The sequence below is a fragment of the Neomonachus schauinslandi genome, chromosome 2 (genome assembly GCF_002201575.2).
Source record: "Neomonachus schauinslandi chromosome 2, ASM220157v2, whole genome shotgun sequence".
NCBI classification, from domain to species: Eukaryota; Metazoa; Chordata; class Mammalia; order Carnivora; family Phocidae; genus Neomonachus; species Neomonachus schauinslandi.
In genome coordinates this window covers 137,314,923-137,342,618 of record NC_058404.1, presented here as the reverse complement: position 1 = coordinate 137,342,618, position 27,696 = coordinate 137,314,923, and the positions used below count along the sequence as shown (strand labels likewise).

The following is a 27,696-nucleotide window of genomic DNA, read 5'->3' as shown; positions in this document are numbered from 1 at the left end:
CTCCTCCTGCACGGCCCCCCTGGTGACAGAGCTCAGCCGGGCAGCTGCCAGTCACTAACGAATCCCAGCCACTGGCACCTGCTGCTGCTTGCGGATCTTACTGAAGAGTTCCATGTGCTGGACCACGGTCTTTGCTGGGCCGTACATGGCATTGCTGTTCCCAGACTCTGTTCCCTGGTGCGTGTCTGCCTAGAAAACTCTGTAGGGACTTGAGCAGCAAGCTCCAGCTGCCGCTGGCTACCACGCAGGGGCCATACTCTAGCCATGGAGATGCCTCGGGCACTGGGCTCCTAGGTGGGTGGACTGTGTCCACCTTCACTAGGAAGTCACAGTGCTGGTAACAGCTACTCCGGGTCTCAATCTTGCTGGCCTTGGCACTCTGGAAGAAGCACTCTGGAAGAGCTTCACCATGAGCTCATCGAAGTTGTCAGAAATAAGGCAAGGGCCATTCTCAAAGGGTACTCTGAGTTGTGCATCACGTACATCAGCTTCCCAGCCTGACCTTGGCTGCCAAGAGTAGAGGCAGCTGTGCAGTAGGTCTCACAATCCACACAAAATATTCCTTGCTTCGCCGCCTCAAGCCTCTCCAGTTTCCGGTGAGGAGCTCCATGGTCTGCGGGACACTCATGCCCTTAGCCACAGGCACCTGGGACACACAAGTCACACCCACGGTATTGAGCCAGTAGGGTGGCAGGTTCAAACAGTTGAATCACAGTATTCTCCGGCTGCCCACAGTAAGTGAAGCCCCCGAATGCAAGGTTCTGTCGAGAAGGTTTTTCTCTTTGTTGTTAAACATTTTAGTTTCACCAAGATGCATCTCTGCATAGATTTCTCTATATTTTTCCTACTTGCAATTTGTTGGTATATTCAATCTGTAGATTGTATTTCATCACTTCTGGAAACATTTCAGCCATTTTCTCTTCATATACGGCCTCATTCTGTCTTTTACTTTTTTGGGGGGTGCCCCCACCCCACAGGAAGAGTCTAAGGCTCCTCTGCCATCCCTGCCCCATGCTCACCTTCTCAGTGGGCTCCTGTGGGAGCCTCTGTCTCTTCTTCTAAAACCCCAATTAAACATGTTATGCCTCCTACTATAACCTTTATGTCATTGGTTCTCCATGGCAATTTTCATGTTTTTGTCTTTCCATGCTACATTTTGGGTAGCTTCTGTTCATCTATCCTTCAGTTTACTAATTCTTAACTTGCATCTACTCTTTTTAGACCCATCCATCTTTAGTTTTTAATTTCATTTATTGTTTTATTTGTATCAGTTCTGTTTGATTCTTCATCAGATCTACTGTGTTGCTTTAATAGTTTCCTCTTCCCTGAGGTATTTTCAAGTTTATATTTTATTTCAATGTAGTAAGCAAGGAGACCTGATATCTTCTGGGTTTGTTCATTGTGTTGATTCTCACTCATGGTGGATTTTATTTTATTTTTTTAAGATTTTATTTATTTATTTGAGAGAGAGAGAATGAGAGACAGAGAGCACGAGAGGGAGGAGGGTCAGAGGGAGAAGCAGACTCCCTGCCGAGCAGGGAGCCCGATGCGGGACTCGATCCCGGGACTCCAGGATCATGACCTGAGCCGAAGGCAGTCGCTTAACTGACTGAGCCACCCAGGCGCCCCTCATGGTGGATTTTAATTTATTATGTATCGGTCATTATGTTTGAAAAACATTCATGGAAACCATCAGAAATCTAGGGTGAAGAAATGATTTTCATTTGCTTTTTCCAGGCACTTGAGGCCCCTTACATGACTAGAACTATCTTAATCTAAATTCTGAGATTAAGGTTCCCTTAACTACCCAGGTGAGGAAACTGGGTTCTCAGGTCTTTTGAAAGCCCTTAGTTTAATGGGGGTGATTGGGGTATCAGAGTCTCCACCTGGGGGTGGCCTAGGCTTTTGACTTCTGTGCCCTTTGTCTGGTAAGGCCATCAAACCCAACTTTGAATGCCAGGCTTACTCTCTAAGTTTTGACCTTCTCTAAATTTTAGCCAGGTGAGCTTTTCATTATATTTTTAGCTTTTAGTTCTTTTAAGAAGACTTAAAAAGATATTTCATCCTGCTTGTGTTCAGAAGGATTAATTTGAATTACTTAGGCCATAGTTGGTGAAAACAGAATCAAGTATTAAATACTTTTTGAAAAAATGTCTAATGAAAATTTTATCTAATATAGGTGTATACCTGAATACATATTCTTACCCTATTGTGAGGAACGTGCTAATGCATGGAAATATGAATATGTACTGCTAAATTAAAAAACAATAATGATCTTAGGAGCATTTTATGGAATAATTTAAGAACTGACATCTTCATGTAAGGCATTTTCTTTTCTCATGGCCAACAACTGGAGTTAATAAACTCTGACCATTGTTCTTAACCAAGTTATACTAAAAATTTGCATACCTTTTCCAGAATTGCCAAGAGAACAGGAATTAATGCCTGTGTTATTTCCTGGCTGAGTGTCTGCCTGTTTCTGTTAAAAGCAGAGGAGTGAAATTTGCCCCCTGGTGGCCTTAATAAGTAAGAGGATGATTTCATCAAGGGGCAAATATTTATACCCAGGGGAATTTAAAAAGATTCAGATTAAACAACACTCGCCTGTAGTACTGTGGCTCTTAGCTATGGGTCAGTGGCAAATCTCTGCACCTGCCACTAACACCAAGACCCTCCTCTCTTGGGGGTCAAGATAATAAAATAAATAAAGAATCCCACTGTCAGCAGAGAACGGGAAGTGAGATGATGTCCCCGAATTTGTCACTGTTGGATGGGGAATAGAAGAAAAATAAAAATCCTTTTGATGTCTGTATCTTAGTGTTCTAAAACATCATGATAATAGCAATTAAAATAACTTTAATTAAAAGAATAAGGGAAGACCTAGGCCAGGGTGAAGTTTTTCTTAGTTTTGACAGGCTCTAAATCCTAGTTTACATGGAATGTAACTAAAGAATACATACATGAAAAACATAGGAGTATATATTTCAAGTGACATCAAAGGTATAATTTGGAGGTCTGTTTCTGATTAAGTCATTCAAAAGCAGGATTTAAACAAATTTAAATTGGGGCACCTGGGGGCTCAGTCGATCAAGCATCTGCCTTCAGTTCAGGGGCCTGGGACTGAGCCCCAAATTGAGCTGCATCGGGCTCCCTGCTCAGTGGGGGAGCCTGCTTCTCCCTCTCCCTCTACCCCTCTCCCTGCTTGTGCTCTCTCGCTCTGTCAAATAAAATCTTAAAAAAATTAAAAAAGGAATTTCAATTGTATTCATACTGCAGGTACTTTAAAATCACTTTCCCCAGAATATTAAATACATACTCAAAAATGCATTTTCTTTTTCCTTATTCCCAATGATGTGGTCAGTGTAGTGCTAAAGTCCTAGAAAGCAGTAATGAAAATTCTTAAGACTTATTTTCAGTATTTTAGAAGTCTGATAGAAATCATGTATTTTTAAAAATCTGCACAAGCTAATGAAAGTATTGTTTCTTTGCTTTTAGCTGGTATTGTAGTTGATGGTATGATGCCAATTATCACTGGAGAATTCTGACAGCTATATGCTTTTTTTTTTTAAGTAATCTCTACACCCAACATGGGGCTCGAACTTAGAATCCTAAGATCAAGAGTTGCATGCGCTACCGACTGAGCCAGCCAGACGCCCTATGTACCTTAATAGAAACGTCATCACATAATGAGCAATATATTTGGTAAGTATATAGCCATTCAAAACAGTCCAGGGGCACGTGGGTAGCTCAGTCACTTAGGCATCCGACTCTTGATTTTGGCTCAGGTCATGATCTGAGTTGTGAGATCGAGCCCCCCGTCAGGCTCTGGGCAGGGTGTGAAGCTTGCTTGAGATTCTCTCTCCCTCTGCCCTTCCCCTGCTCTCAAAAAAAAAAAAAAAATCAGTAAGAAATAAAAAAAAAAAAAGAAAAGCAACCCCCCCCTCCCCCCCGCCACGAGTCTGTGAGAGAATGTATTTAAAGGGTGTCCTGGTAATGAAAAATGTTGGAACTACCCTAAAACGCCACTTAGCCCCCACTATCACTGTTCTTTCATCCCTCTACTTGCAACATCTATGGAAAACTTATGTCCCGTTCCAACTGTCTCATGGTTTAAGACAATTAAATAATCCCATAGGACAGATCTCTCATGAGAATGGTTTGCTGCAGACTATCAAGACTCCAGTTTCATTAGAGGAAAAAGTCAATTGTAACAAAAATCTTACTTTCCAACAAAGATCTCAGCACTTACAAATTAATTGTATTAAAGACTGCGGACCAATCTTCCTGGAAGTGACAAAAGCTTCTGTTCAAAATCTAAGACTCAAGAGATGCTTAAGGTGCCAGAAATTGAAGATTTCAAAATGCTGTTGAGTTGGTATTTCCAATTAACTAATTTCTCCAATTGGAAAAACCAGGGGATTAATCAAATTTTTGCCCTAGGGCCTTTTGTGGGGTTGGTCACTCCTGTCTTCTAAAGCAATCACTGTGAGTGTTGACCAGCCAAAACACAAACACCCAAGTAGAGGACATCTGAAGAAACCTCTACCTGCAACTTCATGAAAGATAGCAAATTCAGTAAATTTTAGTCAGTTACCATAAAAGCCAACAACCTCAAGAGCCTTTTAAACTAGATGGCTTTCAAAGATGTAATTTCTCTGAAACTACACTTAAAATATTTATGTATAGACATGCATCTTTTTTTTTTTGGTCAGAATTCATTTTTGGTTAGATTCTCAAGAGATAACCACTACAGTAGCATAAGGAAACTTGTCTGCAAGATAGTGTTTCTCACATACTTCTCATTTGTGTTGGCCTTTGACAAACCCAAACCTTAAAACATTGTTATTTGAAATTTCTACATTTAAAGTAACAAATCGGGAGTACACTGAATACCCTTTTTCAAACTACAAGTCAGTCCCAACACCCTCTGAGATCAAGATATACCTCCCCCCAAATGGAGGTACATCTTTTTTTTTTGAAGATTGTCCAAAAGTAATCTCTATACCCAACATTGGGCTCAAACTTAAAACTCCAAGATCAAGGCACATGCTCCACTAAGCCAATCAGGTGCCCAAGGGCTACACCTCTTAAATGAGTACTGAAAGAATAAAACCAGATTATGCTGCCACTTAAACATAAATCAAGTCTTCAGAATGTACATCACCCTGTAACCCCAGGAATGCACTATGCTCTACCCTAGTTTATAAAAAGCAGTGGTTGAGAAGTCAAAGGTGAATTTTTATTTTTTGCCATTCAACCAAATTCGTTAAAATTCCACATCCAATTAAACTATTTCGAGACAAAAATACAAAACCCCAACTAACCCTAAAACAACCCATATTTTTATGACAGTATTTTCAAATGACTTCATAGAAAAGGTTAACAAAAAAGTTGCAGTACACCTGCAGTGTCCTTGAATCACTTTTAATCAGTGAAACTTAGCATCCTGTGGTTGACATCCTAGTAAAAAGTCCTGGTAATGGGTAGTGATTAAATTTTCAGATATTAAAAATTAAGTATTAAAATTTACAATTAGCAAAAATCCAGTCCCTGTCACCAACAGGGAATGGAATAAAAGCTCTGCTTATCCACGTTAGTATCCCAACAGACATCTTAGTCTTAATCTTACAAACATAACTATGAGACTGCAGGATAGACGTTTCTATTATGAGTAACACCACACAGAACTCAGTCAAAACCATTCAGGAAGCACATTTAACAAGATACACAGGCTCAGATACACAGGACCTCAGAATCTCCACCCTCACGCCTCCAATTAATTTGTCAAATTACTTAGTTCTAAATGAATACTTCAGGATGACACCTTGGTAACTATCATTCATCCAAATGAAGTCCTACAGCTTAGCCTTGCTATATTTAAAATTTACATCAGTTGGCACTCACAGAGCCTAAAATCTGAATTTAAAGTCCAAAGCCCTTTGGGGAAAAAAAAATGCATTCTTACTTTCAGTTCTTCATACATCTCAGACAATAATCTCTAGATGTAGTGTATTTCTTCAAAGTCATATATATCAAGACTTGATTGAAAAGCTTGGATTTTGTTTAAAAAGCCTTTATTCATTTTTGATCAGGGAAAGGACAATCTCAATGTCAACTTCTCACCTAATCATAAATTTGAACAGGATTCACTGCCTTAGAAGACACTGCGCCTATAGATTTTGACAACAACTTAAAATGAAAATCTCCCTTGTTCCCTAAGGTTGCATGTTGAAATAATAAACAGTCCCTTGCAATAACCAACATTGGTACTTGGCCTAGGTTTAAGGTCAAACAGCAAAACAGGAGCAAAAGGAGGCCAAGTGCATTGTAACTTGATAGCCAGCAAGTACAAACATCATTCAACAAAGAAAGTTGCAGGCACCAAATAAACAAAAGGCAGGTTCAACAGCATAAAAAAATTTACATTTGGTTGAAGGTGAAGTGAACTACTCTGCATGTGAACACGTATGCCAATCAATCCTAGAGGCTAATGTGGAACCACAGAACACAAAACTTCAAAACCTTAAATCCAATTACACTGAATGTAAAATTCAAAACTTGAGTTTACCCAGGAAATTCTCCCAAATCTAGGGCTAAAACTGCTTTCTGATGCACCAGGAAGATATTTTAATGACTTAGTCACTTAGATTTGCACAGACATACATAAAATTTAAAGTATACTTTTCCCTACTACTCCTTCCTATGTCCGAATCTGGGTATGCTTAACTACCCAGCTCATGCACTAATGCATTAAAAATGATGAAATCTACTACCATGACTTTTTCTAAGAACTCACATCACATTAACAGTTAACACCCAATATAGCTTCCTAAAAATGCCCCAATAGAAAACATTTTGTTCAGTTTGGTGCTTGCTGTGACAATACCAACAGAATACACCTAATTCCCTCAGCCACTACTTCAAATACCTCAATCTAACTTTTGCTCAAATTTTAACCTCATACCTATCTGCCAAAATGCTTGTTAAAATTTAACTGTTTTAAATTGTAGCTCCTATACACAGTTTAACAGGGCCTTTTCCCTGGGTATATCTGGACATTTTAATCAAGAAAACAAAGTTATGGTATTATGATTAGCCAAAGCTCTTTCTAGCAGACCACTGATTCTGATGTAGTGTATCTTTAATAAATGGCTTCCCAGAGACAGGAACAAAGCACAATCTTTTCTATTCATGAAAGGAGCTACCAACATGCTTTGTGCCAGAAAGGTGCACTTTTCCAAGACATAGTCCAGAAGATTCATGGTCTGCTAGAAAGCTTCCACTAATGACAACCCTAGGACAAGGTCTCCAGATATACAAAGAAAGGTTAAAGGTGTGATAGAAACCTCATTTAGCAGGGAAACAGAACCTTAGTATACATCTAACAAAAATGGGGAACAGGGGGACACTGTAGCTGGCTATTCATAAAGGACCACAGTTTCTCCCTATGGACCAATACTCCCTACAAAATAAACTGTGCCTTAATTATTGCTTATTTTAAATTACACTTTTACAGAGCTATTTAGTACCTGACGCAGAAAAACAATCACATAAGGAAGCATTTATTTGAGGTTTAACATGGAATCATACAAATAAAATTTGTATAAACACAAATCCACATCGAGTCATAACACAGATAGCAAAAGACAAAGTAAAAACAAAGAAAACTAATTGGCAGCTATATACAGTTGGACACAGTTGTGTCTTGTACACTAGAAAGTCTTTTACAAAATAATCATCTTAGATCAACAGAAGACCAATCTTCAATGTCGTCCTGCAAGATGGGTTAACTTTAGCAATCTCCTCCTAAAAACAAAAACAAAATAGCAATTAGATTTGTGCAACTCTAAAAGCTTTCAAAGGTCCATTTTCATGAATTGTTTTAAGTCCTCAATTTATTCTTTTCTTCAATAATTAAAGATCACATGCATGTTCAATGGCAAAATGTAATTTGGGTCATTAATAAATTCACCCTGGAGTTCCCAAATGATACTAAATTTAAATTTAGTTAAGGAATTAGGGAATGCAATCTTCCCATATTCACAGATTGAACTGTGCTAGATTAAGGTCTACTAGAAATATCTCTAGTAAGCCAAAAAAACGCTCTTACAAAAATGGATTTCTAATAGGCTTATTATATTGTAAGACAACAAATTTCTGTGTGCATATGATCTTTAATTTATATCCCAGATTTTAAAGTTCTTGTTTTGGTTTGTAGATTTCACTATTAGCTATAAAAAGAAAAAGCAAGCATTAAATCTTAAAGAATGAACACTTAAAATGAGGCTCCACAATTGAAATACAACACTAAACAGAAGACCAAAATGATTAAGCTGTAAAAAGGCATTTATGTACTTTAACTCCTGTAAAAAACCATTTAAGTTAAGTTTAGACACTTAATCTTCAAAAAGATTAAAAAAGAAGCCAAAGTCTGAAGTTTTCCACTTTAATCTTTACGCTGGTACATGAAGTTGGAAGAGACCATACCACAGGACAGCGTTTTCTGGTGTATGCCTTGCGCTCTGCCCGCAACGTGCGACCCCCAGAGATAGACGTGGTCAGGGTGACACACGGCCTGCAATGAAGTTCCCGCTGGCGGGTACAAACAAGGTATAATGTCAGAGTTAGAAGACAACATTCTTGTTTTCCTTAAGTTGTACCCATTTCAGTACTTTACCTGTTAATAGTTCTAAAAAAGTTTAATTATTCCTCTAGACCACCTGGTACACAAAGCAAACAGAAAAACTCTTAAGTTTTTCTGTAGTACTAAAGAAAGTGAGATAAGACTTTAAAGTTAAAGATCTATAGACACTTTAGGCAAAACAGGCTCATAAAGCAATTAAAAAATTAACAATTTAGTAAAAACAGACTACGTAATATTGTTTTTACTTATTTTTCATTTGTCTATTGATCTTTAAATTAAATTAGACATTTCCACTGGTTTCTTGTACTCGTACACACACCTGTTTTCTCCAACGTCCTCCTTTAGTATGGCTGGTAATTGTTTTGGTGATTGCCACCCCCTCGAGACGCCTTGCCATAAGTGCTCTGTTGGCCTAGTTTGGAAATACACAAAAATTATATTAAGATAGTTTTCTACAAAATGGTTTCATTATAAGTACTTTTTAAAGCTATTAAACATGTACAACTCTGCATGCCAAATGTTAAAATTATCAGATATCTTAAATAGGCATTATAAACTAGTCATGTATCACATATTCTAACCACCCAAGTTTTTACATTAGTATAATCACCCGGTAACTATCAAATGCCTAAAAGCTTAACTCCAACACTTCAAGAACGGAAAACCCACACACAAACAATTTCAGAATGGGATTGTACTTTTAACATGGAATTTTAATACCATTGGTTTATGAAATTAAGTTAAATATTCTTACCACTGTAGTCTGCATATCCCTGTCCATATCCATAGTTCCCATAGTTATACCCAGTATAATCATAGCCGCCATAGCCACTATAGTTTTGATCACCACCATAGGCACTATTGTAATTTCCATATCCTTGATCATAATAGTTATTAAATCCTTGGTTCCAGTTTTGGCCCTGACCTGAAACAATGCACAACGATTGTTAGATAACAACTTCTGGTCCCCAATCCTAACACAAAATGTTGTGTTCCTGTCCCTCACTCTGAAAATCTTAAACAAGTGGAATAAATATCTATATAGTCATCTGAGAAAATTATTTTTCCAGTTGTCATAAAAAGGGGCAGAAAGTCCAATTTGTTTGCCAATTATCAAGTTTCCTAAATTTAATGGAAAAATCAGAACAAAGGTGAAGACAAGTAGGCTGTTTAGTTTTAAAACAAGAACTCCTGTCCCCAAAAACCCAGCATGCCATGGTGTTTTCATGTAATCATAACTACGTTAAATTGGCATTATTTTCCCATTAAAAAAGGACACTGTCAGAGGGACCATTCTTCGAAGAGGTGAAACCAGTAAACTAAGTAACAAAAACCCATCCACTAACTTGAGCATTTTTTATGTTGAAAATCTGGCTTTACTTTCTCATGGGCTTATTCCTATTTAGCAGTTTATACCTTAAACCAAGGGGTCATTTTCAAAGGATTAAGTTCCAAAGAATGAAGCCTCACCTCGTCCACGACCCCTAGTACCACCTCGTCCACCAGCTGCAGCACCTCTTCCTCCTTTTTGTTGTTGCTGTTGCTGCCTGTATACCTCTTTGGGTTGTGCAACTTTGATTTCACACTATAAACACATTAAAACACCTTTTTTACTGAAATGTCAAGCCATTTTATTCTTCTCAAAACAAACTGAGAAATCTCGTCTGAAGAAAACAAACCACCTTCAAATTTTCATTTAATAAGAGCAAAATGGCTTTACCTTCCCAGAACCAATTTGATGGTATCGGCTTTCTAACAATTTCTTTACTGGCTCTTCGTCTGTATATGTGATAAAACAAAATCCTCTTCTTTCATTTGTTTTTGTATCCATGGGAAGTTCAATATTTTCAATCTGAAACCAAGAAGCACACTCGAGATCATCCAGCAATGATAAAAACTACCAGAAGGTATTACAACACCAAAGGTCCCCGGTCCCCTTCAAGCGTCAATATAACATGCTGCATATTACTGTAGTCAGATTGCTTCTGTATAAAAACTCATATTTTATTATCAACATCGCACCACAAAGGTTCATCTGTGAAGCAGAGAACAAAACTTAGTATTATTTTGTACCTAACAGATGCCACTAGTCAAGTCCAAACACTGACCACCCCAAAGCACCTGTATTTTGGCCAAAATAAATTAAGATGTTTATTTCCATCACAGGACAGAAAAAACAGCAATTAAGGTACAGTGACTAGAAGGGACCTGAACAGTTAATTTAACCTCTTCCTCACCTGACAAATCAATTTGTTCTGTAAAAAGCTGGGGATTAACATTACATAAACACACCAAGTATGAAACATATAAACGTAATCACACAGCGCACCTCTCCAAAGGCTCCAAAATATTCTTTAATTTGTTCTTCAGAAGTATCTGGGCTCAATCCACCCACAAAAACCTTTTTGGGAGGTTCTTTCCCTTTTAAAGCTTTGGCCCTTTTGGGGTCTATCAATTTGCCATCCAATTTGTGTTCTTTCAGTTCCAAAACCTAGAAGACAAATGTATTTAATTTGCCAACATACAATCAAACCCCCAACTTGCAAAAAAAGCACACAGAAGCAGCACAATGCAAAGTACCTGCTCCTACCTTATCAACACTAGCAGCATCTTTGAAAAGCACAAATCCAAATCCTCTTGATCTTCCAGTCACTGGATCTGTTTTAATTGTACAGTCTACAACTTCCCCAAATCGAGACAAATATTCAGTCAGATCTTTCTTGCTTGTATCCCAGCTCAAGCCTCCAATAAACATTTTACTAGAAATAAAGTTATTTTTTAAAAAAAGATTAGCAGCACCTCAAGGATTACTTCAGTTCTGGAATTATGTTGAACTACGAAATAACTGGGGGGGGGGGCGTTTAACCGTATATGCAAGTAATTCAATCTGTGTGTACACATCACATATAAACAAAAGACCACAAAACCCCCCAAATTCCATCGAGGTCACTTATTCGAAAAAGTGGACATTTTGCTCACCATACTGCTTAATACGAAATTTAAGCGAGGCCAACCAAGTTAGTTCTACATTGATTTAGTATTAAAAATCCAACTTCCTAACCCGATCCCTCACAACTTAGGTCAACCCCCTTCCACAGCTGTCAAGGCTATGTTCCACCTAAAAAAACTCATAACGCGTTCTGGGGATCCGGGAACCAGTCACACACTGATTCCCAAACTAAGAATTCCCTAAACTCTCCCCAGTAAAACTGTGCGGGGGGCCCTAACACAGACACAATAAAAAGGCGGCGGCAGCTGCAGCATGTGGCGCAGCGAGGCCGGCCCCTCCCCCTCGGGCCCCACGCGGCGCCTGCGCACTCGGGACATAGACGCCGCCGCCCTCCTCCTCCAACTCCTCCGCCCTTCCCCCACCTTCCGCGGGCCTCTCGAGGCACCCCCTCCGTCTCCTACTTTCCTCTTCCCTCCAAGCTAGTGCGGCCCAGCGGGCACGCGGAGAATCGACTCGGGGCAAGAACCGGGGCAGCACGCGGCTCCCGAGGGATGAAGGGCGCGTGCGGCGCGCTGGGGGAGGGGGAAAAGAGGAGAAGCGTGCGGTACCCGTCATCCTGCTGATTCTTGCTCGCGTTGATCTTGGATCCCTCTGCGAATTCCTCTATGTTGCTGTACTCGTTCATATCCTCCATGGTGGCGGAGTTGTCGGCCGTGTGGTGCTGGCGCGCAGTCCGGGTCGCGGCAGCAGCGGCGGCGGAGCGTTGTATGGAGCTGGATTTAAAATGGCGGCGGAAGAGATCCGGGCGCCGCCTGCGCCCTCCCTTTATAGCCGCCCCGCCCGCCAATCGGGAGGGCTGCTGGGCGGTGACGTGGCGCTGGGCCCGGCGCGCCCCCTGCCGGGCGGAGCTGGGAGCGAGCGAAGGGAGGAGCGGGGCGAGCTGCCGCGGCGGCCGCGGCCGCCAATGGGAAAGGCTGCGGGAGGCTAAAGTAGCGGGAGCGGAGGGGAACAATGGCGGCGGCACATGGGAAAGCCGGGGCGGGACCTCCATCGCGGCCCTCCCGGTGAGGAGCGAGGTCGTGGGTGAGGGGACGCGGGCTTAAGATGAGAGAAGCGTCAGAAGAGAAAAACGAAGGGGCGAAAAGTCCTGGGGTCAAAAATCCCGAGCAGCGCCGTCGCAGGGCCACAGTCCCTCTTGTCTTGAGAGCCTTTGTCTCTGGCGTCCGGTCCAGCCCACTCCTAGCAAAGAGCCGTCAACCCCGCCTTTTTCCAAAGCCCTCGGTCCCCCAGTGCGGACTGCTGCGGTGGCGGCTGCTGCTGCTATCGATTAGCACCGTGGCCGGGGTGCTCCGGAAAAAGGTGGACTGCGCCCGGCGCCGGCGGCTGAGACAGCGAGCGCACCCGCCCGCCCGTCTGCCGCGCGCACGCGTGTTTTGTCCTCGAGCTGGTTGGAACCAGCCGAACAGGAAGCGGGCGCACGGCGGCCCCTCCAAACAGCGGCGCGGCGCGGGTGCCTCTTCCGCTACCGCGGCAGGCGCGCGGGCGGAGGAGGCGCGGCGGGCCTCCCTAACCGATCGGCCGGAGCCCGGGCCAACGCAGTCAGGCAAACCAGTCCCGGCACGGCCTCTTTTGCTGGCTGAGGACGGGAGGAGGGGCGCGAGCCCGATCAGGTTACTGTAAATACGCAAAAGTGGAGGCAGTGGGCGGGGAGGGGGCTAGGTGCCGTAGAGGGCAAGGGGCACTCACATCCCCGGCGCGCCACTCGCGGGGCTCCCGTCTGCACGTGCCCCGGGCCTCTCCCGCTCGCTCAACCAGTCTGCGGAGAGGGCGCGCGCGCCCGCGCACCCGGCTCCCGCGTTCGCTTCTTTGTTCCCGCCCACGCGAGGCCCATTTTGACGGATCGGGTTCGAGGCTCTCTGGTGGCCAATCGGCGTCGACGCCTTTACCTCCCCCCACCCCCTCGGAACTACGCGAAGGCCGCCCCTTTTCCCTGCCCACGTGGTCTCGGCCTCCGGCCCTAGGCAGCTAGGTAGTTCAGGGCGCCTGTGCGGCCGTCTTATCCACCTTCAGGGGCGCGGAGGTGGCCCTGTTCCTCGTGCTGTGAAGCGCACGCGGCTGCCGGGTGGGAGATTCTTGCGGGGCTGTCGGAAGCCCAGGACTGTGCTGGGGGCGCAGTCTGCGCCGCCCTCCGCCCTTCCTTACAGTAGGCCGATTCCGGTAGTTGCATCCGGTAGGGAAATGGTCGTGCTTTCCGTGCCCGCCGAAGTCACTGTGATCCTGTTAGATATCGAAGGTACCACAACCCCGATTGCTTTCGTGAAGGTGAGGGGCGGAAGGGAGCGGGGAAGTGACTTGTGCTTAAAAGCAATTAAAAACATTTTTTTAAGTGTTGCATACCTTGTACCAGAGACATGAGGCGTAGGAGAGGCGGTGTGGCTTTGCACCCGCTGTGGGGTGGGAGGAAGTAGTGCGGCGGGTTGCGGGAATGGTTTTCCTCACCGTACTCTGTTCGTCCTCCCTAGTCCCTGCCCTTGGTTCAATGCAGATGGATGGGAAAGGGGTGGAGATGGTGGCGAAAAAGGGCGGAGGAGGGCAGATCCGCCCGGGTGGGGAGAGGGGACGTGGGCGCCCCCCGCCGGCCAGGTATGCGCCCGGTCGCCCCCCAGGTGAGCGCCTGTTTGGCTCTGGGTTGGGCCCATCTAGGCGGCAGCCGCGATGGAGTAGTCCTGGAGGCTTCTAGTCCCGCAAAACGTAGACTGAAGTGTCAAGATGACTTTTCAGTTAGCCCTGGTATCTTGGGCCGTGGTGGTTACTTTTCGCCACCTCCCACTCCTGCTATTAGTGTGCCGAACTGCACTCTTCATGTTACTGGACTAGACACTGCGGAACGCTGTGCTGATTTATTTATTTATTTATTTATTTATTTTTTTAAAGATTTTATTTTTATTTATTTGAGAGAGAGAGAATGAGAGACAGAGAGCATGAGAGGGAGGAGGGTCAGAGGGAGAAGCAGACTCCCCGCCGAGCAGGGAGCCCGATGCGGGACTCGATCCCGGGACTCCAGGATCATGACCTGAGCTGAAGGCAGTCGCTTAACAAACTGAGCCACCCAGGCGCCCCCTGATTTATTAAGCTATAGAACAAACATGTCTAGATTCCGTTCATTTTCCTCTGAAAACCATGGAAACTTGAACCTCTTACCCATAGCCTCTATCCTAGCCTCTGTCACTATTAACCAAACAATTGTCTACACCTAATTCGTAAACTTATAGCTCTGCATTATAGCAGGGCTTTTAAAAAAATACCTGTATTCTATCAGTAGATATTAAATATTAATATAACTTTAAAAAGAATTCCTCAGGTCTAGTCTACGCTTTACTCGACTTATAGAGGTTTAAGATGAAAGCATTAACTATTGTTTGCAAACAATAGATATTGCAAATAATAGATATTGTTTACAATGTAGGGAAAACCCATCTTCCAACAAATTGAGCAGTCTGAGTTTAAAATTTTTTTTAGTTTTATTTTTAAAATTGCCTGTGAAGAATGATTTTTTTGATGTGGCTTATAATGTAAAATCAGTGTACACTTTTAGGACTCCAATATAACAACCACTTACAAATTTTTTAAAAGAATCACAGTACCATCTTAGCACAAGTTCTTAAGAAATCTAGTTTGACATTTTTTTCTGTTTTTAATCACACCAGAGGCCTCTGCAGAAATAGTCAGGATTGACCAAATGCTGGTAATGGAGTTGACTTATTTTTTCTTAATGACTGACAGAATAACCGCTTTCTCAGAGTTTTCAGAGAGAAAAGGATTCCTCATCTTTGTGGGTTATAGTTCACAGCTTATTAACTCCACCAGGGATAATGACAGGAGAGGTAGTGATGCGGCATAAGATCATGTACCATTCTTGGAAAGTTGATTAGGGACTAGGATACCTCATCCAAATCAGTTTTGTAAAAAAACATAGGTCCCTCTCCCACCTCTCCACTCCCCAGCCAATCCTTTCTTTTGCCAGATGACATTAGCCACTTCTTGAAATCTTCCTTATGGTAGATTTATCCTGACATCTTTCTGAGAGTTAAAATGTCTTCATGGCCTAAATAGATTTTTTTTTTTGAGTTTGACACTGATCTATAGGTAAAGTCAAGGCAGCCTGCAAAAAATGATTTTGGGGGGTTTTGTTCATTTCTTTTTCTTTTTTTTTTTTTTTAAAGATTTTATTTATTTATTTGACAGAGAGAAAGAGAGCGAGAGAGGGAACACAAGCAGGGGGAGTGGGAGAAGGAGAAGCACGCTTCCCGCGGAGCAGGGAGCCCGATGCCGGGCTCGATCCCAGGACCCTGGGATCATGACCTGAGCCGAAGGCAGACGCTTAACGACTGAGCCACCCAGGCGCCCCCATTTATTTTTCAAATTTAATTATGTTAATCACCATACATTACATCATTAGTTTTTGATGTAGTGTTCCATGATTCATTGTTTGTGTATAACACCCAGTGCTCCATTCAGTACGTGCCTTCTTTAATACCCCTCACCAGGCTCACCCATCCCCCCAACCCCTCCCCTCTAGAACCCTCAGTTTGTTTCTCAGAGTCCATAGTCTCTCATGGTTCGTCTCCCCCTCTGATTTCACCGCCTTCATTTTTCCCTTCCTACTATCTTTTTTTTTTTTCTTAAACATGTAATGTATTATTTGTTTCAGAGGTACAGGTCTGTGATTCAACAGTCCTACACAGTTCACATCGCTCACCATAGCACATACCCTCCCCAGTGTCTATCACCCAGCCACCCCATCCCTCCCACCCCCCACCACTCCAGCAACCCTCAGTTTGTTTCCTGAGATTAAGAATTCCTCATATCATTGAGATCATATGATACATGTCTTTCTCTGATTGACTTATTTTGCTTAGCATAATACCCTCTAGTTCCATCCACATCATTGTAAATGGCCAGATTTCATTTTTTTTTTGATGGCTGCATAATATTCCATTGTATATATATACCACATCTTCTTTATCCATTCATCTGTTGATGGACATCTTGGCTCTTTCCATAGTTTGGCTATTGTGGACATTGCTGCTATAAACTGGGGTGCATGTACCCCTTCGGATCCTACATTTGTATCTTTGGGGTAAATACCCAGTAGTGCAATTCCTGGGTCGTACGGTAACTCTATTTTCAACTTTTTGAGGAACCTCCATACTGTTTTCCAGAGTGGCTGCACCAGCTTGCATTCCCACCAATAGTGTAGGCGGGTTCCCCTTTCTCCGCATCCCTGCCAACATCTGTCATTTCCTGACTTGTTAATTTTAGCCATTCTTACTGGTGTGAGGTGGTATCTCATTGAGGTTTTGATTTGGATTTTCCTGATGACGAGCGATGTTGAGCACTTTTTCATGTGTCTGTTGGCCATTTGGATGTCTTCTTTGGAAAAATGTCTGTTCATGTCTTCTGCCCATTTCTTGATTGGATTCTTTGTTCTTTGGGTGTTGAGTTTGATAAGTTCTTTATAGATTTTGGATACTAGCCCTTTATCTGATAGTCATTTGCAAATATCTTCTCCCATTCTGTCAGTTGTCTTTTGGTTTTGTTGACTGTTTCCTTTGCTGTGCAAAAGCTTTTTATCTTGATGAAGTCCCAATAGTTCATTTTTGCTCTTGCTTCCCTTGCCTTTGGCGATGTTTCTAGGAAGAAGTTGCTGTGGCTGAGTTCGAAGAGGTTGCTGCCTGTGTTGTCCTCTAGGATTTTGATGGACTCCTGTCTCACATATAGGGCTTTCATCCGTTTTGAGTCTATCTTTGTGTGTGGTGTAAGAAAATGGTCGTTTCATTCTTCTGCATGTGGCTGTCCCAATTTTCCAAATTTTCCATTTGTTGAAGAAACTGTCTTTTTTCCATTGGACATTCTTTCCTGCTTTGTTGAAGATTAGTTGACCATAGAGTTGAGGGTCCATTTCTGGGCTCTATTCTGTTCCATTGATCTATGTGTCTGTTTTTGTGTCAGTACCATACTGTCTTGATGATTATGGCTTTGTATTAGAGCTTGAAGTCTGGAATTGTGATGTCACCAGCTTTGCTTTTCTTTTTCAACATTCCCCTGTTATTCAGGGTCTTTTCTGGTTCCATACAAATTTTAGGATTATTTGTTCCATTTCTTTGAAAAAAGTTGATGGTATTTTGATAGGGATTGCATTAAATGTGTAGATTGCTCATGAGCATGGAACGTTTTTCCATTTCTTTGTGTGTTCCTCAATTTCTTTCATGAGTATTTTACAGTTTTCTGAGTACAGATTCTTTGCCTCTGGTTAGATTTATTCCTAAGTATCTTATGGTTTTGGTGCAACTGTAAATGGGATCGACTCCTTAATTTTCTTTCTTCTGTCTTGTTGTTGGTGTATAGAAATGCCACTCATTTCTGTGCATTGATTTTATATCCTGCCACTTTACTGAATTCCTGTATGAGTTCTAGCAGTTTTGGGGTGGAGTCTTTTGGGTTTTCCACATAAAGTATCATATCATCTGCAAAGAGTGAGAGTTTGACTTCTTTGCCGGTTTGGATGCCTTTCATTTCTTTTTGTTGTCTGATTGCTGTGGCTAGGACTTCTAGTACTATGTTGAATAGTAGTGATGATAGTGGACAACCCTGCCATGTTCCTGACCTTAGGGGGAAAGCTCTCAGTTTTTCCCCATTGAGAGTGATATCAGCTGTGGGTTTTTCATAGATGGCTTTTATGATATTGAGGTATGTACCCTCTATCCTACTACACTCTGAAGAGTTTTAATCAAGAAAGGATGCTGTACTTTGTCAAATGCTTTTTCTGCATCTATTGAGAGGATCATATGGTTCTTCTTTCTTTTATTAACGTATCATATTGATTGATTTGCGGATGTTGAACCAATCTTGCAGCTCAGGAATAAATCCCACTTGGTGGTGGTGAATAATCCCTTTAATGTACTGTTGGATCCTGTTGGCTAGTATTTTGGTGAGAATTTTTGCATCCATGTTCATCAGGGATATTGGTCTGTAATTCTCCTTTTTGATGGGGTCTTTGTCTGATTTTGGAATCAAGGTAATGGTGGCCTCATAAAATGAGTTCGGAAGTTTTCCTTCCATTTCTATTTTTTGGAACAGTTTCAGAAGAATAGGTATTAATTCTTCTTTAAATGTTTGGTAGAATTCCCCTGGGAAGCCATCTGGCCCTGGGCTCTTGTTTGTTGGGATATTTTAGATTACTGCTTCAATTTCCTTAGTGGTTATAGGTCTGTTCAGGTTTTCTCTTGCTTCCTGGTTCAGTTTTGGTGGTTGATACATCTCTAGGAATGCATCCATTTCTTCCGGATTATCTAATTTGCTGGCATATTGTTGCTCATAATACGTTCTTATAATAGTTTGTATTTCTTTGCTGTTGGTTGTGATCTCTCCTCTTTCATTCATGATTTTATTTATTTGGGTCATTTCTCTTTTCTTTTTGATAAGTCTGGCCAGGGGTTTATCAATCTTATTAATTCTTTCAAAGAACCAGCTCCTCGTTTCATTGATCTGTTCTGCTGTTCTTTTGGTTTTTATTTCATTGATTTCTGCTTTGATCTTTATTATTTCTCTTCTCCTGCTGGGGTTAGGCTTTATTTGTTGTTCATTCTCCAGCTCCTTTAGGTGTAGGGTTAGGTTGTATATTTGAGACCTTTCTTGTTTCTTGAGAAAGGCTTGTATTGCTATATACTTTCCTCTTAGGACCGCCTTTGCTGCATCCCAAAGATTTTGAACAGTTGTGTTTTCATTTTCATTGGTTTCCATGAATTTTTTTAATTCTTCTTTAATTTCCTGGTTGACCCATTCATTCTTTAGTAGGATGCTCTTTAGCCTCTATGTATTTGAGTTCTTTCTGACTTTCCTCTTGTGATTGAGTTCTAGTTTCAAAGCATTGTGGTCTGAAAATATGCAGGGAATGATCCCAATCTTTTGGTACCGGTTGAGACCTGATTTGTGACCTAGAATGTGATCTATTCTGGAGAATGTTTTATGGGCACTAGAGAAGAATGTGTATTCTGTTGCTTTGGGATGGAATGTTCTGAACATATCTGTGAAGTCCATTTGGTCCAGTGTGTCATTTAAAGTCTTTATTTCCTTGCTGATCTTTTGCTTAGATGATCTGTCCATTTCAGTGAGGGGGGTGTTAAAGTCCCCTACTATTATTGTATTGTTGTCGATGTGCTTCTTTTTGTTATTAATTGGCTTATATAGTTGGCTGCTCCCACGTTAGGGGCATAGATATTTACAATTGTTAGATCTTCTTGTTGGATAGACCCTTTAAGTAGGATAGAGTGTCCTTCCTCATCTCTTATTACAATCTTTGGTTTAAAATCTAATTTGTCTGATATAAGGATTGCCACCCCAGCTTTTTCTTTGGTGTCCATTAGCATGGTAAATGGTTTTCCACCCCTTCACTTCAATCTGGGGGTGTCTTTGGGTCTAAAATGAGTCTCTTGCAGGCAGCATATCAATGGGTCTTGTTTTTTTTATCCAGTCTGATAGCCTGTGTCTTTTGATTGGGGCATTTAGCCCATTTACATTCAGGATAACTATTGAAAGATATGAATTTAGTGCCATTGTATTGCCTGTAAGGTCACTGTTATTGTATATCGTCTGTGTTCCTTTCTGGTCTGTGTTGCTTTTAGGCTCTCTCTTTGCTTAGAGGACCCCTTTCAATATTTCTTGTAGGGCTGGTTTTGTGTCTGCAAATTCCTTTAGTTTTTGTTTGTCCTGGAAGCTTTTTATCTCTCCTATTTTCAGTGACAGCCTAGCTGGATATAGTATTCTTGATTGCATATTTTTCTCATTTAGTGCTCTGACTATATCATGCCAGTCCTTTCTGGCCAGCCAGGTCTCTGTGGATAGGTCTGTTTCTAGTCTAATGTTTCTACCATTGTAGGTTACAGATCTCTTGTCCCGAGCTGCTTTCAGGATTTTCTCTTTGTCTCTGAGACTCGTGGGTTTTACTATTAGATGTCGGGGTGTTGACCTATTTTTATTGATTTTGAGGGGGGTTCTCTGTGCCTCCTGGATTTTGATGCCTGTTTCCTTCCCCAAATTAGGGAAGTTCTCTGCTATAATTTGTTCCAATATACCTTCTGCCCCTCTCTCTCTTTCTTCTTCTGGGATCCCAATTATTCTAATATTGTTTCATCTTATGGTATCACTTATCTCTCAAAATTCTGCCCTCGTGATCCAGTAGTTGTTTATCTCTTTTTTTCAGCTTCTTTATTCTCCATCATTTGGTCTTCTATATCACAAATTCTCTCTTCTGCCTCATTTATCCTAGCAGTTAGAGCCTCCATTTTTGAGTGCACCTCATTAATAGCTTTTTTGATTTTGACTTGGTTAGATTTTAGTTCTTTTATTTCTCCAGAAAGGGTTTCTCTAGTATCTTTCATGCTTTTTTCAAGCCCAGGTAGTATCTTTATGATTGTCATTCTAAACTCTAGTTCGGACATCTTACTAATGTCCGTATTGATTAAGGCAGTCGGTACTGCCTCTTGTTCTTTTTTTTTGAGGTGATTTTTTCCGTATTGTCATTTTGCCCAGAGGAGAATAAATGAATGAGAGAACAAAATGCTAACAGGGTAACAATAACCCCAGAAAAATATACACTAAACAAATCAGAAGAGACCTGAAACCGGGGGGAAAGAAAGGGAAAGAAAGAAAAAAGAAAAAAAAAAGAAAAAGATAAAAAAAATATGATCAAATATGATCAGGCTGGTGAATAGATCAGTGCCACACATTAAATTTTGGGCTTATTTTGGTCTGTTAGAAGAAACTGCCTCCCAAAATTTTAAAGAAAGAAAAACTTATATATGTTCAAAAATAAGGGTAAATACGATGAAGGGATGAAATATGACTGTAAAGATGAAAATTATAAAAGAGTTTATAAAAGGAATTGATAATATAAGAAGTTGGTTGAAGAAAGAAAGAAGAGAAATTAAAAAAAAAAAAAAGGAGAGAATGTGATCAGGCAGGAGACTAGAACAAAGCCATACACTAGAGACTTAGGGTATATTTTGGTCTGTTAGAAGCAACTGTATCCCAAAATTTTAAAGAGAGAACAAGTTATATATACATACCAAAAATAAGGGTTAAGTACTATGAAGGGTTAGAATATGACTCTAAAAATGAAAAACAAAAAAGATTTTTAAAAAAGGGATTGATAAGATATTGGTTGAAAACAGGAAAAAGAAAAATTCAAAAAAAAATAGAAAAAGAAAAAATAAAGATAATTAAAAAAATTAACTTTGAAAGACTAAAGAATCAGGGGGAAAAAACCATGAATTCTATGTGCAGTGTTCCCCTAGCACTGGAGTTCTGCCGTTCTCATTGATCTGTAAACTTGGACTTGTCTGGCTGTTCTTGCTGATCTTCTGGGGGAGGGGCCTGTTGCCGTGGTTCCCAAATGTCTTTGCCGGAGGCGGAATTGCCCCGCCCTTGCCCGGTCCGGGCTAAGTAATCTGCTCAGGTTTGCTCTCCTGAGCTTTTGTTCCCTGCAAGCTGTCCGTACAGCTTTGGAGGACGAGAGTGAAAATGGCGGCCTCCCAATCTCCGCCCCGGAGGAGCCGAGAACTCAGGGCCCCACTCCTCAGTGTGCCTCCAGAGAAAAGCAGTCAGTCACTCCTGTCTCCCCGGTCTCCGGCCACACTCCGTGCTCACCCGGCCTCTGACCAAGCATTTCTATCTCTGGCACACGACTCCCGTGTGGAGTTTCCAAACCCAGCAGATCCCTGCGGTGCGCTCCCGCGCCACTCCTCCCGGGGGAGGAAAGGGAGTCTCCCCGGATCTGCCGCTTGTTGGGTCCCTCCTGGAGAAGCAGTGGCCGGACTGTGCCGCCGATCACGGTTTATGGCAACCCCGAGCTGAGAGCCCACGCCTCGGCTCAGTCTCTGCAGCCGGCTTCCCCGCTCTGATACCTGGGAGCTCTGCCGCCCTCAGGCACCCCTGGTCTTTCTGTGACCCCGAGGGTCCTGAGACCACATTGTCCCATGATGGTTCCACCCCCCGCTTAGCCACTGGAGTGACGTCCCTCAGCGGAGCGGACTTCTAAACTTTCTGATTTTGTGCTCCGCGGCTCTATCACTTGCCAGAAGCAGCTGACAGAGGCCCCCTCCCCCCGCCGTCTGTCCTCCCAAATATCACCTCGGATTCACTTCTCCGCACGTCCTACCTTCCAGACAGTGGTCGCTTTTCTGTTCAGAGAGTTGCTACTATTCTTTTCTTCAATCTCCTATTGAGTTTGTAGGTGTTTAGAATGGTTTGATCCCTATCTAGCTGAATTCCTGGGACCAGACGAAATTTAGGTCTCCTACTCCTCCGCCATCTTGCTCCTCAAGATTCGGTTTTGTTTATTTTTTAAAATTTATTTTTTTTAATTTAAATTCAAGTTAGGGTATTACTAGTTTCAGGGTAGAGTTTAGTGATTCATCAGTTGCATATAACACCCAGTGTTCATTTCAGGGGTTTTGTTTAAAGGATGGTTTCTTGTGCTTTGTCCTGTAATCTATTTTTATTTTATTCACATTAATTATTAATCTGTTATAATCTAATAAGCTATTATTAATTTGTTACAGATTAGTTTTTTCAAAACTGATGTTTCCACAAGTATATTCAGAAGAACGTTAAGTCTATGTGGATATTTATAGTAATTTTGCAAAAAAGGATTCCATTATTAAGTGCACTTTTGGGAGATGTTAGGATATACATATTCAACTGGTTTCTTTATTGCACAACTTCTCAGAGCCTTTATATCATACACATACATGCACACATATGCTTAATGAGTCTTCAAGAGAGTGACATTTCACAAATTTACTTGAACAAAAAACTTTTAGCAGAGTATGTCAAGGATTAATCTTTTTTAAAAAACACCTTTAAAGAGATACTAAATCATATCCTTCTTGAATCTCTGAGCATGGAGGTGGGAATTGGGAGATGTTTGTTCTACTTTGGACCTTATAAGTCACATCAGGTGTGTGGAACATATAGCCCTACTTCCTGTGGAAACAAGCATCGAGTACAATATATATATGTGACTTGTATACTTGACTCATGCTCAGACTCTGTGAGGTGTGTGTGCATTGTCCACGTTTTACTCATAGGAAACTAAGATTCTTAAAAATTGAACAGTATGACTGGAATTTGAACCCAAATTGCCTGCCTCAAAAGCTCTTACTCTTTACATTATTACACTTGACCTCTAAAGTGGAAACCACAGTGCTTGTTCTCTGTCTTTGCTTGGCTTCTGTATATGTTAAATGACCCAGTTGATACGAGAAAACTTGAATCAACCTAAAGTACCTTAAAAGAATATGGTAACAAATTTCAGTTTATATATATATATATTTTTAAAGATTTTATTTATTTATTTGACAGAGAGAGACACAGTGAGAGAGGGAACACAACCAGGGGAGTGGGAGAGGGAGAAGCAGGCCTCCCGTGGAGCAGGGAGCCCAGTGTGGGGCTCAGTCCCAGGACCCTGGGATCATGACCTGAGCTGAAGCCAGGCGCTTTAACTGACTGAGCCACCCAGGCACTCCCAAATTTCAGTTTATACTACCTCTTGGTGATAGGTTTAGTAGTGAAGCCTTGAGCCACAGTACCTGTAGTTGAGTCTTTATTTGGAGATTTGGTTCTATAGTCAGTGTATACTGTGAAAATTGAATATGTCAGAAATTGCCCTAGAAAGACTCTTAGGAAGTATTCCTCTTTGGAGACTGATTTCCATTTTTCAGTAAGCCATGCATTAATTTTTCCTTTAGGTTGGAAACATATCCCTGCTTCTTCCCTGGGACATCAGAGGAAGTAGTTGGTTTGGGATTTGGTGATATAAATGAAAAAATACGTTGTGTCAAACATTAGCCTCATACTGTGCCACTCACACTGTAAGAGACACTGGGGAACTTAAACTATTCCACTGGGGAACAGAACACCCCATTGAGTGCAATAACACAGATTGCCAGCACTGACTATGGTTATTTTTTCCTTTCCTCCTTTTTTTTTGGTCTGAGCACTTACAGTTAAATGTGTATATGATGCCCCTTAACTATATAACATGAACAGTCTGGGATATCTCATGGGATCCCCTAGAACCCTCTCAGTCTGGGAAGTGGTCTCTGGACAGCTTGCTGCTCTTTCCCCGACGTGCCTCAGCCCTTCTGTGTCAGACAACAATAAAAAACAATGGTTTTATTTACCAGCTGTTATATCTTATTTTCTCTGAGTCATAGAATTGTCAAATTTCTGGAACAGGAGGGGCTCCTAGCTAGGATCATGCAGTGAATGTTGCAACCAGCTAATTAATTTCTCATGAATTGATGCCTGGAGGGAGGTCCTATATGAGGTCATCCCAACTTGTTGGGAGCACAGCAGCTCTTGAGCCCCGCTTTCCTTAGATGTTCCCCGTGCATCTGAATCCTCAGCCTCCAGCCCTGCCCCTCACTGCAGGACACATGCCTCTGGAGTTGGTTTTCTTTTCACGTGCTAATTCTGATCCTTTTACAGTGCTGATCTCCCAGCACTTTTTGGTCATGTACACCATCAACAGAATTGGAGCAGGCAGTAGAATTTATAAATTGTGGGGGCGCCAAATGTAAATATGTTTGCCTCAATGTGGTTAAGTCAGTTGAGTGTCTGACTCCTGATTTCGGCTCAGGTCATGATCTCAGAGTCATGGGATCAAGCCCCACATCAGGCTCTGAGCTCAGCAGGGAGTCGGTTGGGATTCTCTCCCTCTGCCCCTCTTCTCTCTCTCACTCTCTCTCTCTCTCGTAAATAAATATTTTTTAAAAAGAATTTATAGGGCGCCTGGGTGACTTAGTCGTTAAGTATCTGCCTTTGACTCAGGTCATGATCCCGGGGTCCTGGGGTTGAGCCCACATGGGGCTCCCTGCTCAGCAGAAAGTCTGCTTCTCCCTCTCCCACTCCCTCTGCTTGTGTTCCTGCTCTCGCTTTCTCTCTGTCAAATAAATAAAATCTTAAAAAGAATTTATAAATTGTGTATACATACTATTATTATTATGTTACATTGAAATTTGAAGATGAGATTAGAATAATAAATGTGAACAAACGTTATACTCTCTTCCCTTACCCCATTGAATCATCTTGCATGCCCCATGGAGCCACCACTTGAATTTTGTCCGTGGTGTTGTAATATTCATTTTCTAACTTTGTACCTTGTATTATTCCGGTGTGTTTAGTCTGTTAGCCTATGAAATAACACCATCACTGGTTATTCTGTCAGGAACCTTCAACTATTGTTTCTGGGTTTGGAGAAAATTATCCTCTTTTTTCTGAAAATACTCTTTAATTTGGTGGCTTTCCTGTTGTTATGTGTTGACATGTGCATGTAACATGTACATGCAACAACAGTTGAGGTGGTTCTGTTCTACAGGGTCACTGAGAACCCCATATTAGCAAGAAATGACTCATTGCCCCTAAAGAAAATACAGGGCTTGGTTCCTGTGAGCCTCTGGTCACAACATTTCTGTGAACTGATCAATATGTAACCTTGTCTTATGTGTGTTTCTGTTTCCCTTATTTAATATATATTGTTGATTGATTAACATTGAGCTCACAGCCAGTGGTACTGTAACTCTGCTTTAACGAAGCCTATCTAAACACATGTATTTTCTCCCTAAGGCCCAGCACAGTTTCTTGTGCTCAGGACCACTAGGCAGCACTTCAGCATTTTGCTTGGGGGCCATTTTGAAGTGCAAAATCATCAACAGAATGCACAAAATGCAAAAAATATGGCACTACATAGACTCTGAAAAGGATGTTTGTTTAAACTACAAGAGGTGAAATAAGGCATATTGTCACTTTGTGCTGGGAATGTGTACAATGAAGTGTTTACAGATTTTTGCCACATGCACATGTACTTATTTCTGAATGATGAGCAAAGTGCAGCAAGTATTTTGGGGTTACAAATAAGTTTTAGTGAGTAGGAGAATTTGCAAGTATGGAATCCACCAATAATGAGGACTGACAGTATAGAGTAGTAGTTACATGTATGGGCTTGGACGCTATACAGGTCTGGATTAGCATCCTGGCTCCTCTCTATGTGTTTTATGGCAAGTTAATGTCTCTGAGGGTAGGTACATATTTCCTCAGCTGTATTATGGGGATATCTACCTCATAAGGCTACTATGGACATTTAATGGGTGCTTAGCCCTTACAAAAAAAACTTTGTAAAATGAATGAATATGTTTACGTCAATATTTCATCTACCATCCCAATAAATCTTGTTAGGGAATAGTGGGCAGGGGACATGTTTTTCATCTATGCCTTAGGAAAACTTTGTGCTTGAGAATAAAATCTTGGTAATAATTAAGAAGATCCCGTTCACTGAAAATATGAATCTGATTGGGATTTTTGCCTCTAAAATATTTTAAGTGGGGGCATGGTGGGTCCCCTAGCCAAAGGCTCTTTATAGCTGTGCTTCTCAGACTTGAGTGTATATACAAATCATTTAGGGATCTTGCTAAAATGTAGTTTCTGATTCAGAAGATCTGGAATGGGACTTGATGAACTTTTCACAGGTGCCCAGATGCTGCTGCCTTGCTGCTCCCCGTACCACACTTCAAGTATTGAGGCTTCATACACATTTGTAAGTCATACCTATATGTAGGCCTGTTAGCCCTGCTTTTTTCTAACGGCTCATTTCATATGATAAAGTAGACCAAGCAAGAGAGTATAGATGAATTAGAGGAGGTCTCCATCAACATTAACAGAACCACGACCTCTCAGAGGTTAAGTTAGTTGGTTATGGAGAGAACAAGGTAATGCAGTAAGCCTGGTAGACAACAAAGCATTATACGAGTGGCCACTTCCCAGCTTTAGCAAATCATCTTCCAGAACTGAAGTGTAAAGAAAGCAGAAGCACTGTTCGTTCGTCAGGGACAAAAAGAATGTTAGCAAGGAGTTATGTGTACTTACAGGACCAACTAGATAGTACACTTGAATGTTTATTTAATTGAATGTGTATGTACAATAGGGACCTGCGTAATAAGCTTTTGGGATAGTATCCTGCCAGATGGGCAGGTAAATAGTGCTT

The 27,696-nt window shown here is 41.6% G+C and overlaps 2 protein-coding genes and 1 pseudogene across 5 annotated transcripts in view; 1 reads left to right on the top strand and 2 right to left on the bottom strand.

Moving 5' to 3' along the window:
* Positions 1-54: 54 nt before the first annotated feature.
* LOC110591387 lies at positions 55-700 on the bottom strand (annotated as a pseudogene).
* A 6,846-nt stretch (positions 701-7,546) lies between these two features.
* Positions 7,547-13,028, bottom strand: HNRNPDL (heterogeneous nuclear ribonucleoprotein D like). 2 transcript variants are annotated; one of them, XM_021702230.1, is made up of 8 exons: positions 12,203-13,028; positions 11,235-11,403; positions 10,974-11,135; positions 10,365-10,496; positions 10,115-10,229; positions 9,399-9,569; positions 8,964-9,056; positions 7,547-8,592 (listed from the first exon to the last, which is right to left on the bottom strand). In XM_021702230.1, the coding sequence occupies exons 1-7, from the start codon at positions 12,643-12,645 to the stop codon at positions 8,986-8,988; spliced, it is 1,263 nt and encodes a 420-aa protein (XP_021557905.1). In that variant the 5' UTR covers positions 12,646-13,028; the 3' UTR covers positions 7,547-8,592; positions 8,964-8,985. The 2 variants fall into 2 exon arrangements, with proteins under 2 accessions (XP_021557905.1, XP_021557903.1); XM_021702228.1 differs by having other exon boundaries at positions 7,547-7,806.
* Positions 13,029-13,597: 569 nt separating this feature from the next.
* Positions 13,598-27,696, top strand: part of ENOPH1 (enolase-phosphatase 1) — a 39,813-nt gene continuing 25,714 nt past the window's right edge. For 2 of the 3 annotated variants that reach the window (XM_021702255.2, XM_021702253.1), the window contains exon 1: positions 13,598-13,916. In XM_021702255.2, the coding sequence (XP_021557930.1) occupies positions 13,833-13,916 (84 nt within the window). In that variant the 5' untranslated portion in view covers positions 13,598-13,832. The remainder of the gene's footprint in view (positions 13,917-27,696) is intronic. The other variant, XM_021702257.2, reaches the window with a different exon arrangement.

Coding starts and splice junctions, on each gene's coding strand:
- HNRNPDL (XM_021702230.1), bottom strand. CDS start 12,645: ATGGAGGTCCCGCCCCGGCTTTCCCATGTGCCGCCGCCATTGTTCCCC. Junction 10,497..10,973: donor ATTTTGGAGCCTTTGGAGAG/GTGCGCTGTGTG, acceptor TCTTGGTTTCAG/ATTGAAAATATTGAACTTCC. Junction 9,057..9,398: donor GGGATATGCAGACTACAGTG/GTAAGAATATTT, acceptor TTTCCAAACTAG/GCCAACAGAGCACTTATGGC.